General features: G+C 44.3%; 1 protein-coding gene across 1 annotated transcript; it reads right to left on the reverse strand.

Moving 5' to 3' along the window:
* Positions 1-3,243: 3,243 nt before the first annotated feature.
* On the reverse strand, positions 3,244-12,859 carry LOC130478253 (uncharacterized). The gene is made up of 5 exons (XM_056850403.1): positions 12,685-12,859; positions 9,826-9,978; positions 6,739-6,887; positions 3,761-3,901; positions 3,244-3,400 (listed from the first exon to the last, which is right to left on the reverse strand). Exons 1-5 carry the CDS (start codon positions 12,847-12,849, stop codon positions 3,244-3,246), a joined length of 765 nt encoding a protein of 254 aa, XP_056706381.1. The 5' UTR covers positions 12,850-12,859.
* Between the last annotated feature and the right edge of the window lie 2,743 nt (positions 12,860-15,602).

Here is a 15,602-nt window from a genome sequence, read left to right on the forward strand (position 1 = left end):
TTTAAAGTAGTCTCAGACTGATTCTGGCTGAAGTTCCTTTCACTCCACAGTCTATAATTTACCACACAGATTGACCTTCAGAATGTCGTTTGTCCTCAAAAAGACTAACATATTAATCAGGTGGTCTCTTGAGAATATGTGGGACCAAGCAAGAGTTCGAGCAGATATTCCTGTTCTTAATCTAGACTATTAGAATATCTAGGGTTGCCCATCTCCAGGTACGAGCTGGAGATCTCCTGCTATTACAACTGATCTCCAGCCAATAGAGATCAGTTCACCTGGAGAAAACGGCCGCTTTGACAATTGAACTCTATGGCATTGAAGTCCTTCCCCTCCCCAAACCCCGGCTTTTTCAGGCTCCACCCCAAAAATCTGCAGATATTTCCCAACCCAGAGCTGGCAACCCTAAGAATATCTCACAGTGCAAAAGTGCCAGAAGAAAGTTATGCATGTCCTGTAGTCAGTAACCTTACCAACTCAAAAGCAGAAAGAACTCCATAATGCTTTTTTCTGTTTGATTTAATCTTTTATCGATGGCGTTATCAACTAAACACAGTTTTGCTAACCATGGGCCAGGATCAGGTTTCTTATTTTTTTTCTTTAATCCTGCAAGTAACACATGCATATAAGGATTATTTTTGTCGCGATTAAGTCAAGCAGTTTTGACAATCAGGTGTTTGACAACATATTAGAGAGGTGCTCCCCTTTTCTAGCTACTTTGAAAAAAGTTCAGTTTTAGTGTTTTATGAGAGAGACAGAGTATGGCTTAATATTGGTAAAATTCAACCCCCCATTAATACAGCACAAACTCATACGTTATTCACATTTTTTTGTTCTGTTATGCCAGAACAAGTAAGGTACCTGTATTTTTCCCTTATAGGACAAATAGCAGTGTGAGGTGGGGAAACAACCATTACATTGGGGGAATGGCATGCACATGGAAAGCAATCAACATCCAGTCCCCCTCCTCCACTACCACAGGCCAGACAAATATCTCACCCGTGCATCTCTCTTCAGTTTGAACAATTGTGAGAGATCCTCATCACAGTTCTCTGATGTCTAGTATAGGTCTCTTGCTGTATTTGTTTTTAAAGGTTGACAATCTGATCTGGATTGGGATCATGCCAAGAGGAGAAGAAAGTTTTAAACCTTTCCTCCAGTTCTATTGCTTGGAAGCCTGTATGTTTTCCCCAAGCCCTGACCTGGAAAGCCCAGCCTAGCTTGATCTTGTCACATCTCGGAAATTAAGAAGGGTCGACCCTAGTCAGTATTTGGATGAGAGACCAGCAAGGAATAGCAGGGTTGCTACACAGAGGCAGGCAATGGCAAACCACCTCTGAAAGTCTCTTACCTTGAAAACTCTACAGAGTCACCGTAAGTTGGCTATGACTGGATGGCAAAAAAAAAAAAAAATTCCCATCAGGCCACATGACAGCCCCAGGACATTTTTATTTGTTTGCATGTGCGCGCACACACACAAACGTTATACAAATAGAAAAAAAAAACCAAGTAGAAAACATTACCAACCAAGTATCAACACCAACAGCCAGGAAATTTCCATCAACTTCAACTATAAATGGCCTCCTAAAATAACACAGCTGTACAGGCTATCCTGAAGGCAGGCAGATGTCATTCCTCATCTCTTCTGAAAGAACATTCCAGAGAGATACAACTATCACTGAAAAAGCCCACTACCAGGCTGATAAAGATTGTACTGACCTGACTGAAAGGCATAGCAAACGTGCATTGCTGAGAGAAACAAAGCTGGGAGCTTATATTACAAATAGGCTGCTTTATTGGATAAATGAATTTTACCTTTTCTTTTCTTTTTCTTCCCAGTGCTTTCCAATGTGGTAGACATGTCAGTTTTAGAAATAACATTCAGACTGACAACTTCTGAATGAATCCCTTTATCTTTGTTTGCTACTGAAAATGAAACACAGTAAATGGATCAGCTGATCGTTTTCGTTTACTATTTATTTATATTAATCCCGTATTGCTTGGGCTCCTGAAAGATACTCAGCAACATAGGAAGAGCATGTATATTACATGGATGGTCTGCCTGCGATTGCTCTGAAGGCTTCCAGGGTTGTTGAATTACATGCCAGAACATCTGCCAGTTTAAAATATTTTGCAAGCAGGTGTAGTTTACATCTATGCTGTTTCCATTTCTGCTCTATATACTTTAGATCAATAAAATATCCTGCCTTTCTTCCCAATGGGGAATTCAAAGCGGCTTACATCATTCTCCTCTCCTCCCAACCAGGGCTCTTCTCCTGCATAGTTCTTTATTATAATGAACAGCTAGATGGTAGAAGGGCCCTGGGAGATTATTCCATTCTGTGGCGGGAGGGCGGGGGGAAGAAATATTGACACTAAAGGACAGTGTAGAGAAGAGAATGTGTTCCACTATAATGAAACCATTTACCGGTAAAGAGCAGAAATAAAATTGTTTTAGATGAAAGAATGGTGTCCATATTTTTTTCCTCTGAAGTACCATTTTATATTCTTATTTCTTCTTCTTCATTACTTTTATTCATTACTCCCCAAAAGACTTGGACACAGTGGGCCTATATGCTATAAATACTGCTGTTGGAGAAGATTAGCCAAGAGCTCAAATACATAAAAGTTGAGCTGTTTTTCCCCTTAAAAAACCAGCTTACAATACATCCCTAAGCAGACTTTTTTGTACTAAGCCCATTAGTTTTAATTCTCTGCCAAGGATTGCACAGTAAATCTCCTATACAGAATAAATGCATTTTATTGTTTCAACTGAATGTTATAACATATTTTGCAGTTGGTCAGTAGAAGTATGAACTGAGTCATACAGTTAAACTATTTTTCAAATAATGTACTGGTTCTTTAAAGGTGAGACTCATGTACCTCAATTTGGCATTTTTATTATATGTATTTGTGGGAATTATTTGATCTACAGGAAGAATCTCATACTGTATAACAAACTTCATCAGGAGTGTCCCCCACCCAGTTCTTTAATGGGACTACACTTTGTGTAATATCTCTCCAAAGTTTCTCATCAGGGTAAAACTAAAATTTCCATGTTACAAGTCATCAGGGGGCTGTGATAAAAGTTCCATCTAATGACAGTCTTACATTACATACATTGTGTTTATTATTTTATTCTGTAACTCATATGTATGCAACATGGTTTGTTCAGATTCCCCAAAAGAACAGTTTTGCTAACAGAAAATTTCATTTAGAACAAATGCTTGCACAAGTATCAATTTATTCAATATAAATCTGACCTGCAGCAGTATCATTGCTGTACACCAAGCCATTTACTCTCCTTTCTTGTCTAAGGCTTTCTGCATAGTCTGCTATTGGTTTGAGGAGTTTTGCTGCACCCACACACTGCAAGTTGTTACCATTAAGATACAGGTTGCTGTGATACACAATTTTAAAATTATTTATGTACATTGATCTTTTTTACTGGCATTTCAACATATTTCTCTGTATTCAGAATATAGAAACACTTTGTATCAATAATACTGATAAAATTTTACTTACTTATCTGTCACATCTTTAATGCATTCCAAGTTGCCCGATGTATACATGATTCCATTCATTTACTTACAACTGGCTGAATCAACTATAGCTCTGGATTTTAAATAGCTAATTACATAGTAAGCGAAAAACCAACAGGGACATCACCTTAAAAAAATTACACTGTTGGTTTAGTAACCAAAACCTGTGTTAAATTTTTAATGCTTCCAGCCCCAAAATCTCTATTACCAAAGCTTACCAAATGGCAGTTTGGGCTACAATAGTTCCAAGCGGAGATCCACTTTCAGGTCCTAAATCACAGTAACAGAGACTCAGAACTAAAAGCTTTGCGTTTCCTTCCAGTCCATAAATGAGTTTTTTGACACCATTATCTCCACATCTGTGAAGAGGAAAATACATAAGTAGGTATCTTCTTCAAAGAAGGATGCCTGCTGCCATCCACAATTTAGAGTTATTCAGCAAACACTCAGTTTAGTACAAATGTATTTCAGGTTATCTTGTACAGTTAGATTCAACAGAGCCAACTCATATTTAATGTATAGTAGGAACCACCACAGTACCATATATTTATAGGGTTGCCAACCTCCAGGTACTAGCTGGATATCTCCTGCTATTACAACTGATCTCCAGCCAATAGAGATCAGTTCACCTGGATAAAATGGCCACTTTGTCAATTGGATTCCATGGCATTGAAGTCCCTCCCCTCCCCAAACCCCTCCCTTCTCAGGCTCCACCCCCAAAATCTCCAGGTATTTCTCAGACCAGAGCTGGCAACCCTTTATATTTATATGTAGAGTGTTAGATGTGCCTAGTTAGCACTAAAAGACAAATACCTGGATCTGACGTGAGATCTATGCACCCCTTACTTATTTAACATCAAGGGCTGGGGCAGAAAGTTACTAATCTCATTAGCCTTTCCTCAGAAATATTGCATCCAAGTACCATAGTCCAAGGCAGTAATAGGGTTTGCTTATAGTCCAGAGCTGTTAACATCCCAAGGCAAAATAAAGATTTCAGTTAAAGTAGGTTTATTGGGCGGTGGGGGGGAGCTCAAGATAAGTTACGGAACAAAATAAACACAAAGATACAGTTAAAAATTTGATTCATCCAGAGATGGAAAATACAGTTTTAAAGCAATGATTTACATATTTCCCTCACTTTAGAAATGTATGCAGTCTTTGCTGGAGTTGCACACAGGGCCAAAGTACACAATACGTGTGATACAAGTCGGTCATGGATGCCCATCCTGACTTGTAGACATATGTATGATTGGGGGAAATCAACTTAGATGTGTTCCATTGCTCTGTACAGCTGGAGAGTGCCAAGATAGGAAAAGGAGGGCCTTCAGGCTTCCCTGCCACATCGTTTCCCCTTCTTCAGGCTCCTATGGGCATGTAGCCCAAGAAAGGGGCAAACAGGCACCCCTTTGAGCAATGGAATGCTGTGGAGGTGAATTCCTCCAGTCATACAAATTGGGTCAAGTCCTTGCAGCCCAACTTGCATCACACATAACATGTATTTTGGCCCTGAGAATGGCTTTCAGCCATGACATAAGCTCTTGCAAGGGGTGAAGAAAAGTATGCAGCAGGTCCTCTAGCCGATGACCTTTTTTCTCCCTTCTGACAATTGCAGAAAAGTTTTCTCTAGGATGGAAAGAAAGTAGGGTTGCCAGGTCCCTCTTCGCCACCAGTGGGAGGTTTTTAGGGCACAGCCTGAGGAGGGTGGGTTTTGGAGAGGGGGGGAGGACTTCAATGCCATAGAGTCCAAGTGCCAAAGCAGCCATTTTCTCCAGGTGAACTGATCTCTATCCACTGGAGATCAGTTTTAATTGCAGGAGACCTCCAGCTAGCACCTGGAGGTTGGCAACCCTAAAAGGAAGCAAGTTCCAAGCAGCTGTTAAGGCCTCTAGAGGATTAACCTTCTGTTTGCTGTGAAGGAGGGGGATGCAAACTCCTAGTGTAATGCCTGTAATCATTATTATTATCTGAATGTATGCTTTTGTGTTCAGATTGCATAATTGCTCTTATGGAAAGGCTAGGCCTAAAGTATAAGAGCAGGTTTGAAATACTATGCATTCATGTGCACACACACATGAGGGCTTTGGGGAGGTGGCAACCAGGAGCCAGAAGTCAGTAAATCAGGCTGTCGGTGTCTGATACAACCTTCCACCAAGACACGGCCCAGAATTACCTACGGACTAAGGAATGTTCCCTGCCCCAGATCATGTAACCAGCTAAGGTGCCGCCTCAACCCCCACTGATAGGCCTATGCTAATCCAAAGGTGTCCATTATTGGGTTTTTGTATGTCTATGCTCTGTATTACTTGTATTGTAACACCCCTGACCACAGGTTATAAATGTTGTAATCTTTTGTTCTGGTGTGTGAATTTACCTGCTTGTTTGAGGTAAACACACCCGACTGCATTTATTTTGGCCTTAATAAACAGATCGTTTAATCTTCCAACCTCCGGCTGTATTGCTGACCATTGGCTTCTACGTAATACAGCAGCACTTCACTAGTAGCTTTTTTTCAGACTACAGTAATTGGGGCCAATAGCAGTGAGCTGAATGTATGATTTTATTTTCCTCAAGTTAAGAAGGACTTAAACATCCCTCTGGCAGGCCCAATTACCAAAATGACCACATTTGCTCAGCAGGAGAAAATCTGCTGGTGATCCCTGGCCCAAAGGATATCCTTCTGTCAGCCTGGTGGAACCCTCTCCTTAGTGAGATCTGGACCCTGCGGGACTTAAATCAATTCCGCAGGGCCTGCAAAACAGAGCTATGCCACTGGGGCGTATGGTTGAGGACAGCAACAGTTTCTATTCTGCTGGCCTCCCTTCTCTCCTACTTTCCTCTTCTATTCCTCAACCGTTGAGATACTATAAATGAATGGGCACTATCAATTTTAATTGACGTTTTAGTTTATTTATATACTGTATAATTAATGTTGTAAGCTGCTCTGAGCCTGACCTGTTGGGATAGACCGACCTAAAAATCCAATAAATTATTATTATTATTCAGACACATGTATATTAAATAAGTTTCCTACATAGGATTTCAGAACTATACTGCAGACCTAAGCGCTTGCTAAAATTAGTTGCAAAATGGTAACGATAAATTCTTTGATTATAATGTTCTTACAATGTTGTCTATCACAGCTCTGCTTTTCTTTAGATTGCAACTGAAGGAGCATACTGTATATATTTCTACCCACCTGGAATAATCCAAAACAAGGGAACTCAAATTGCTGTAAGGTAAAGCCACTCCAAGTCTCTCCATGGACCAGAGGTCTAACTCAGTGTGAATTATTTCTAATTTAGAAAATGGATAGGTGGTACGTCCATCCAGCTCTAGTAAAATTGCCTAAACATCAAAACAAATATACAAAAGCAATCAATATTTTATCCAATAGCTTGTTTTAAATCTGACTTGTACTTGCTTGCTTTCTAAGTGTTTTTACTTAGTTTAACTGCCATGTAGAAATAATTCAATTCAGCCTGGGAGACCCAAATTCCAGGTATAACCACAAAGCATGGATAATATTCTTTACCCTTAAAGCAGGCATGAATTCAATATCCATTCTTAAAATATTGTTGTACAATATGCACTATGAAACAACTATTGCAGAAAGACACATCTGTGTTTTTGCTGGGGTGGTTGCATTACCACACAGTTTTTGGAAAGAAATCCATAAAGTCTAGAACAGGGGTGGGGAACCTCGGGCCCCCGGGCCGTTTACGGCCCACGGGATCATTTCATCCGGCTCCCGGCTTGCCTGCAGAGGGCACCCTGCCAAGCCCCTCCCTGCTTGAACCTCCAGCTGCTCGCACTTCCCGCGTGGCCACCAGAGGGCCCTCTGGATCTGCCGGCTGGTGCGCACTTCCCGCAAGGCAGCTAGAGGGACCCCTGCCAAGCCCCTCCCTACTTGAACCTCCGGCTGGTGGGCGCTTCCCACGCGGCACCCAGAGAGCCCCCTGCTAAGCCCCTCCCCGCTTGAACCCCTGGCTGGCGTGCACTTTCCGCACGGCACCCAGAGGGTCCCCTGCCCGCTGGATCTGCCGGCTGGCGCACGCTTCCTGCACGGCAGCCAGAGGGCCCCCTGGCCAGCACCTCCCCGCTTGAGCCTCCGGCTGGCGCGCACTATCCGCCTGGCACCCGGAGGGCCCCCTGCTAAGCCCCTCCCCACTGGATCTGCTGGCTGGGATGCGCTTCCCACACGGCAGCCAGAGGGCCCCCGGGCAGCCCCTCCCCGCTTGATCCTCCAGCTGGCGTGCTTCAGTAGAGCATCTCCTTGGCAGGGGCTGTGGATCAGGGGTACAGCATCTCCTTAGCAGGGGCTGTGGATCAGGAGGAGAGCGTCTCCTTGGCAAGGGCTGTGGATCAGGGGTAGAGCATCTGTTTGGGAGGGGCTGTGGATCAGTGGGAGAGCATCTCCTTGGCAGGGGCTGTGGATCAGTGGGAGAGCATCTCCTTGGCAGGGGCTGTGGATCAGGGGTAGAGCATCTCCTTGGCAGATGCTGTGGATCAGGGGTAGAGCATCTCCTTGGCAGGGGCTGTGGATCAGTGGGAGAGCATCTCCTTGGCAGGGGCTGTGGATCAGGGGTAGAGCATCTCCTTGGCAGATGCTGTGGATCAGGGGTAGAGCATCTCCTTGGCAGGGGCTGTGGATCAGTGGGAGAGCATCTCCTTGGCAGGGGCTGTGGATCAGTGGGAGAGCATCTCCTTGGCAGGGGCTGTGGATCAGTGGAAGAGCATCTCCTTGGCAGGGGCTGTGGGTCAGTGGTAGTGCATCTCCTTGGGAGGGGCTGTGGATCAGTGGTAGAGCATCTGCTTGGCAGGGGTTGTGGATCAGTGGGAGAGCATCTGCTTGGAAGGGGTTGTGGATCAGTGGGAGAGCATCTGCTTGGAAGGGGTTGTGGATCAGTGGTAGAGCATCTGCTTGGCAGGGGCTGTGGATCAGGGGTAGAGCATCTGCTTGACAGGGGCTGTGGATCAGGGGTAGAGCATCTCCTTGGCAGGGGCTGTGGATCAGGGGTAGAACATCTCCTTGGCAGGGGCTGTGGATCAGGGGTGGAGCATCTCCTTGGGAGGGGCTGTGGATCAGGGGTAGAGCCTCTGCTTGGCAGGGGTTGTGGCTCAGAGGTAGAGCATCTGCTTGGCATGCAGAAGGTCCCAGGTGCAGGATGGACTACCAAATGTGCAGCATCTCTCTCTGTGTACTCTGTGCCCCTCCCCAATCTGGACCCTTCTAAATTCAATCCACGGCATTACTGGCTCGGGCAAGAAATGAACAGAGGTGAGTTGCCATTGCCTTTCTCTGCATAAGGACTCTGGTATTCCTTGGTGGTCTTATATCCAAGTACTGACCAGGGCCGACCTTGCTTAGCTTTTGAGATCTGATGTCAAGTTCCATCCAAGTCAAGTTCCAGGCAGCATGTAAAATTTCTCAATAAACAAAGTGTACTTCATAGTTTCTCTGGCCAAAAAGGGGTAGGCTCAGGCTGCCAGTAGGTTAAGATCCTAGACATCTGCAGGACAAACCTACTGACACTTTCCAATGAGTAAGCCTCACTGACTGGACTTGAGTAGGATTTAGAGTAGACCTGCATAAGATTGCACTGCTGATCACTTTTTGTTATATATATATAAATTTTGTATGGCCCCCGAATGATGTCTAAGATATCCAAATGGCCCTTGGCAAAAAAAAGGTTCCCTACCCCTGGTCTAGAATAATTGCTCACAGTCACGAAAATTCTGAAATTCTGAAACTTGGAATGCTGCTATTTTAGTGCTGAAGTCACTGGGTTGCCATAGTCACATACCTTTCAGGGGAAGGTAACACATCTACTCAAGATCCAGTTTTTATCTCCACATAGGTTTCTGTATGTTGCAAGAGTGAGTTTTACAAATTGATACTGGTGAAATCATTTTAAGTCAGCCCAAACTTTGCTGGAGTTTGGGGTTAGCTTATAATGAGTTGGGGGCAGGGAGTTGAACTCTTAAGTTTACAAATATGAATCTCCTTCCATTCCAAACATTGATGTCATTACTATTCATTAACAACTGAAAAGTTATTGCTTAAATTACCTTTTTAACAAAATCCCATTGCTTTTGACTTAGATGGCTAAATGCAATTTATTTCTGATCTAGAAAAAAATTATATTTCATCTGATGCTTTCAAGATGTATGCAGCTGCCATAATGTAACATCTCTGCATATTTACCATGCCACATGGGCTGTTATGTTGGCAGTCTTCCTAAAAATATGTAGTTCTTTAAAAACTGATTTTGCTTTAACTTACAAGGTTTGCAACATCTTGAGGGCTTAATTGAATTCCCCAGACACAGAGCTCTTTTCCCAACCGATAACGTTCATCTCGAATAGTCCTTAGCAAAGGAGTAAGAGAAACTCGCTTCAAGTTTCTCAATGAAGTCTTAACATTGGCAAGCACAAACTAGGGAGGAAAAAAAATCTTTCATTAGCATGGTCCAAACCGAAAAATGTGCCCAGTAATTGCAGGAAGATATTTATATTATGGGAACAAATGAAATACCTGCATGTGATAGATATGTAGAATAACCTGACATTCAAATTATCTTCCCCATAGTGTAACAAGGCAATCAGAAAATACACCAGCTAAAACCATGAAGTGACAAGAGTCATAAGTTTAAAAATAACCCTTCATGTATAAATGTGTGACGCTGATATAGATGGACAACTGGTCTGATCTGGCAGGCTCTTCTTATTTAGGGCTGGATCCTACAATCTTCAAACATAAGAAGAGCCTGCTGGATCAGTCCAGTGGTCCATCTAGTCCAGAATCCTGTTTCACACAGCAGCCAACCATGGACAGCAACAAAGGCATAAAGGCCAAGACTCCCCCCTTCTGCTGCCTCCCAGCACTGGTATTCAAACGTTTACTGCCTCTGGATCTCTGAAGGTTCCCTTCAATCACCATGGCTAATAGCCATTGATGGACCTTTACTTCATGAATCTATCTAATCCTCCTTTAAAACGATCTATGCTTGTGGCCATCAGTACCTGCACTGGCAGTGAATCCCACAATTTAATCACTCATTGAGTAAAGAAGTATTTTGTTCTGTCCTGAGCCTATTTCCCAACAATTTCATTGCATGCCCTTAATTCTAGTATTATGGGAGAGAGAGAAAAAGCTCCCTTCTATCTATTTTCTCCACCGCATGTATAATTTTATAAACCTCTATCATGTGTTCCCTTACAGCGCATTCCTGAGAGGAATGCGGGTGCTGGGCTTAGGAGGCAATGCAGCAGCTGGGCCGAAACCTCTGCCCAGCGCCAAAAAGGTGGCGTATCTCTGCAAAAATAAAAGGGGGCGTTCCTGAGCCGGAATGGCTCAGGAGGCTGCCTAACAGTGGCCCTGCCCCCCGGCCGGCGCCAGAATGCCCCAGGAACACCTCCTGGGACGCCATTACGCCCCAGGTATGCCTCCCAAGATGCCGGAACGCCTCCCGGGTCACTGCCGTGGCCGGTGCTGGGGCCATGAATGCCAGCATGCGCCTTCCAGACACCGGCGCTGTGGGTCCTTCTGTGGGCCCTTCACCAGCCTCCTGAGGACTTTGGTGCAGGCCACTGGCGGAGGTCAGGAATGCGCGGTGAGTTGTCTTTTTTCTAGACTGAAAAGTCTAGAAAACTCTCTCCAGACTTCCTTCATAGGAAAGGTGCTCCAACCTCCTAATCATCTTGGTTGTCTTCCTTTGTACTTTTTCCAGTTCTGAATATCCTTTTTGAGGTACACCGACCAGAACTACACACAGTATTTCACCGTAGCTTTATACAAGGGTGCTACAATATTGGTTATTTTATTTTCAAACTTTTACTTAATCATTCCTAGCATGGAGTTTTCCTTTTTCACCACTGCCACACACTGGGTCGACATTTTCATTGAGTTTTTGCACAACAACCCCAAGATGTCTTTCCATCTCAGCCAGATGGGAGCCCTTCAACATATATTTAAAATTAGGAATTTTTTGTTCCATTATGCATCTCCTTACACATAGCCACATTGAGCTTCATTTGCCATGTGGTCGCCCACTTACCCAATTTAGAGAGATCCTCTTCAGTTTTCCCCATCAAAATAATTTGGTATTGACCTAAGTTATATGGGACATTTATGTCTAATATGACTGAAGGTATCTTCCAACATCTGATCTGCATAAATGTTCTTCTCAGTGAATGTCATCATAACTCTGAGTATTTTTCATTGCCATGATGAATTACATTACATATTGCTCTAGAGTTTGAAAATGTCAAAATCTTGTATAGATATACCAGTCACTTTAAAACTCAATTTCAGCAGCTCTATTTACATGCCATAGTAACCAGCGGAAAAACTTTAAGCCTGAATCATAATAGTCACTTTCATCAGCCAGGAAACATTTTTCCTGGCATTCATGGTAGTCATAACTGTTCCTTTAAACTGATCTTATGAAATCTGATCTCAGGCAAACAGGGCTAAAATGGATGCAGGGATTGGGGGAAGAATTTACATTGTTCATATAACCGTTCACATGTAAAGCAGAGGGTGGGGATGGATTCGTTGGGAGTGGCAGAAAGTGAAATTGGCAACCATATGCTTGCTGATGCTCATGTAGTTCCCAATTCAGTTCCCAGAATTAAATGTGAAACTCTTGAATGTTGGGTGCAGGAATAATTGTGACTACTAAGAGTGATATAGCAAGGGGAACACAGAAGCTGGATCAATACCACTTTGGTGTTCCTTCATACCAGAAGCCACTGAAAGTTTTGTTGCAAACTCTCAATTATACTGCTTTGGTGAGAGGCATATGTACCCAGAAGCCTAGAAAGACAAAATGTACAGAGAAGAAAATCCCAGGCTAACAAACATTAAGAGTTCCAGAGGGGTAGCTGTGTTAGTTTTTTTAGTCTGTTTCAGCAAAAACAAACAGGAGCTTCGTTGCACCTTAACTACTAACAATATTTTATTCCAGCATAAGCTTTCATGAACTACAGCTGATTTCCAAGACAGAAACCAATGGGACAGCCATCTAGACAGATGGCTCAAGGAAGAACCTCTATAGAAACTTTAAAAAAAATCAAAGTTAGGGTGTACCTTACCATTTCCAATAATATTGTCAAACCATTCTTTGTAATCTGAAATTACCTTAGTAATAAGGATTTCATTTGCAATGCATTTCTTTAAGCCCTGTTTGATAGTTGTACTGACACAGCTCTGGGATCCTATGCAATGCCTTTCATAAGTTTGTAGAAACTTTTCAAGAATATGGACATCTGAACTGGCTTTTGATTTCCTTTTTAGCTTTGGCATGACTTCTCATCTAGAGATTTTAGCTTTTATGGAATGCTGAATCTGTAAAACAAACAACAACAAAACAAAGCTTTTTGAATATGCTTTGAAAGGAGATGTGATACGGAACGGAGATGGCACAAATCTGGCCAGGGAAGAAATCAAACTTCTACTCAACAGCCAAACATGGAAGCAGTAAATGATTGGGGTGAGATACAAGGCCAGAGGTTCTGTGCCACTGCTTGTGTACCTCACCAACCCTGAGGTAAGTCAGGCTGAAAGCCTGTGACTGGTCTAAAGTCACCCAGCAAGGTCCATGAACAGATCTGGGATTTCGACCTGGGTCTCCCAAACCCTAGTTCAATACTTTTAAGCACTGCACCAAGCTGGTTGTCATGTTAACATGGTCAGTAGTTACTTCCTTCTTAGATCTCCTAGCATAATTACACACCATGTGTGTCAAAGCAGAAACCTAGTACAATTGCTGTTCTCAGGATTATAGTCAAAGGTCCCAAACCACATTTCAAATGCAATTCGTTATAAAGCATACATCCTCACCCCTCTCCAAAAGTTTACTAGCTTGTTATATATTAAGTGACCATGACTAACAGTGGTTACGAAAAGTTCCAAATGCAGCAGCTGTTGGATCAACTGCATAGGGCCCCATGTAGGCCCATAGTGATGAACTTGATGCCCACATGAAAGAGATGGGACCAAAACCCTAGTTACCAACAGCAGTGAGTAGGGCTGTCGATTCGGTTCATCCTTAACCGAAAAACCGCCGAATTTCCCCTGATTCGGCGGTTTTTAGTTCGGATGGAACCGAACTCAAAAAAGGCGGGAAAACAGGGAGCCGAATTCAGCAAGTTCGGGGTGTTCGGCGAATAAATTCAGCAAATTCGGGGTTCGGTGCAGCAGCATAACCGTCAGTTAGTAAGCAGCATTCTCCTGCGGCCAATCGGTGGCCAAACTGGGTCTTCTTCTCCACCCTTAATGTGCATCTCTGACAATGGGAGTTTGCAATTAGCAGAGCTTGCTGCCCAAGCCCAAAGCTCCCAGCCCCGACAAACAGCTGAGCTGCGGGGAGCAAGGGTGGGGCAGGTGCGAAGAAGATGGAACAGAAGACATCCACAGTAAGACCCATTTTGGGGCTTTTCTCTATAATTTTTCTCCTGTGTGTGTGTGTGGGGGGGGGGGAAAGCAGAGTCTGTGTGTGTGTGTGGAGGGAGCAGTTTCTGTGGGTGGGTGGGGGAAGCCAAAGGAGGCTTTCGCCTGTTCTGCGGGGGGAGGGTGCCCCCTGATGGAACAGAAGACATCCACAGTAAGACCCATTTTGGGGCTTTTCTCTATAATTTTTCTCCTGTGTGTGTGTGGGGTGGGGGTGGGGGAAGCAGAGTCTGTGTGTGTGTGGGGGGAGGGAGCAGTTTCTGTGGGTGGGTGGGTGGGAAGCCAAAGGGGGCTTTCGCCCATTCTGCCAGGGGGCGTGTGCCCCCTAGAGTCTCTCGCTCCCTGGTTTGAGGGGGGGGCTTCAGTTGTGTGTCCTCAGGTTTTCCCTCATTCATAAGATCAGTTAGGTCTATTTTGATGCTTGCTCAAAACTGGTTTTCAAATGGTGACTTAAAGAATGCATTTGCCTGGTCCTGAGTCCAATGCAAAAGGGGAAATTCCACCCCTCCTGCTCCTTATGCATAGCTAGCTGCCTCTGTCCCTTTCCATGGTTTGCAAACTCCCAGGCGTCAGGTGTTGCTTTGCATGGTTTGCATGGTTGCAAACATGTTGCTTTGCATGGTTTGCATGGTTGCAAATGTGTTGCTTTGCATGGTTTGCAGACTTCACACCTGCCCCACCCTTGCTCCCCACAGCTCAGCTGTTTGTCGGGGCTGGGAGCTTCGGGAGTGGGCGGCAAGCTCTGCTAATTGCAAACCCCCATTGTCAGAGATGCACATTAAGGAGGGGGGACCCCTTTCAGGGCCCGTATCTCAGCCCCCCCGACCCAATCTTTACAAAACTTGGGGGTTCTTGCAAGAAAGGTCCCCTCAAGCTACGCTGAGTTTGGGACCGCTACCCCCCAAAATGCCCCCCCGGAGCTACGGAAAGGCGTGATTGTGTTTGGCTTTATTCGGCCAAATTTTCCCCCGAACTCCGGATCTCATGCTGAATTGCACGGACCCGAAGCGGGGGAGTTCGGACTTCGGCATTTCCCAAATAAAAATGGGCCGAATTTCGCCAAATCCGAATTTTACCGATTTTTTTTCAACAGCCCTAGCAGTGAGCCACATAATTGTACTGCACAAAAGGCCAAAAGGCAAAGGAACAGCAAGAGAGGCTCCTATGCCTGTGGAAGCAGCAGCAGCTGCCACAGGTAACCCCTTCAGCCCAACTAGATCCAGAAGCACATTTTATTTATTTTATTGTATTTTAAGTTGTCATAAGCGGGACAACGGGAGCCCCGTGGTGCAGAGCGTTAAGCTGCAGTACTGCAGTCAAAAGCTCTGCTCACAATCTGAGTTCCATCCCAACGGAAGTTGGTTTCAGGTAGCCGGCTCAAGGTTGACTCAGCCTTCCATCCTTCCGAGGTCAGTGAAATGAGTACCCAGCTTGCTGGGGGTAAAGGGAAGATGACTGGGGAAGGCACTGACAAACCACTCCGCAAACAAAGTCTGCCTAGAAAACGTCGGGATGTGACGTCACCCCATGGGTCAGGAATGATCCGGTGCTTGCACAGGGGACCTTTACCTTACCTTTTAAGCTGCTTTAAAAGTAGGATTGCCAGG

The sequence above is a fragment of the Euleptes europaea genome, chromosome 5 (genome assembly GCF_029931775.1).
Source record: "Euleptes europaea isolate rEulEur1 chromosome 5, rEulEur1.hap1, whole genome shotgun sequence".
Lineage (NCBI taxonomy): Eukaryota > Metazoa > Chordata > Lepidosauria > Squamata > Sphaerodactylidae > Euleptes > Euleptes europaea.

Excerpts from the sequence above, each read along its gene's own strand:
- LOC130478253 (XM_056850403.1), bottom strand. The coding sequence starts at position 12,849 with ATGCCAAAGCTAAAAAGGAAATCAAAAGCCAGTTCAGATGTCCATATT. Across the intron at positions 6,888-9,825 it reads CTCAAGATGTTGCAAACCTT|GCAATTTTACTAGAGCTGGA; the intron begins GTAAGTTAAAGC and ends TTTGATGTTTAG. Across the intron at positions 3,401-3,760 it reads GTAGCCCAAACTGCCATTTG|CAACCTGTATCTTAATGGTA; the intron begins GTAAGCTTTGGT and ends TGTGTATCACAG.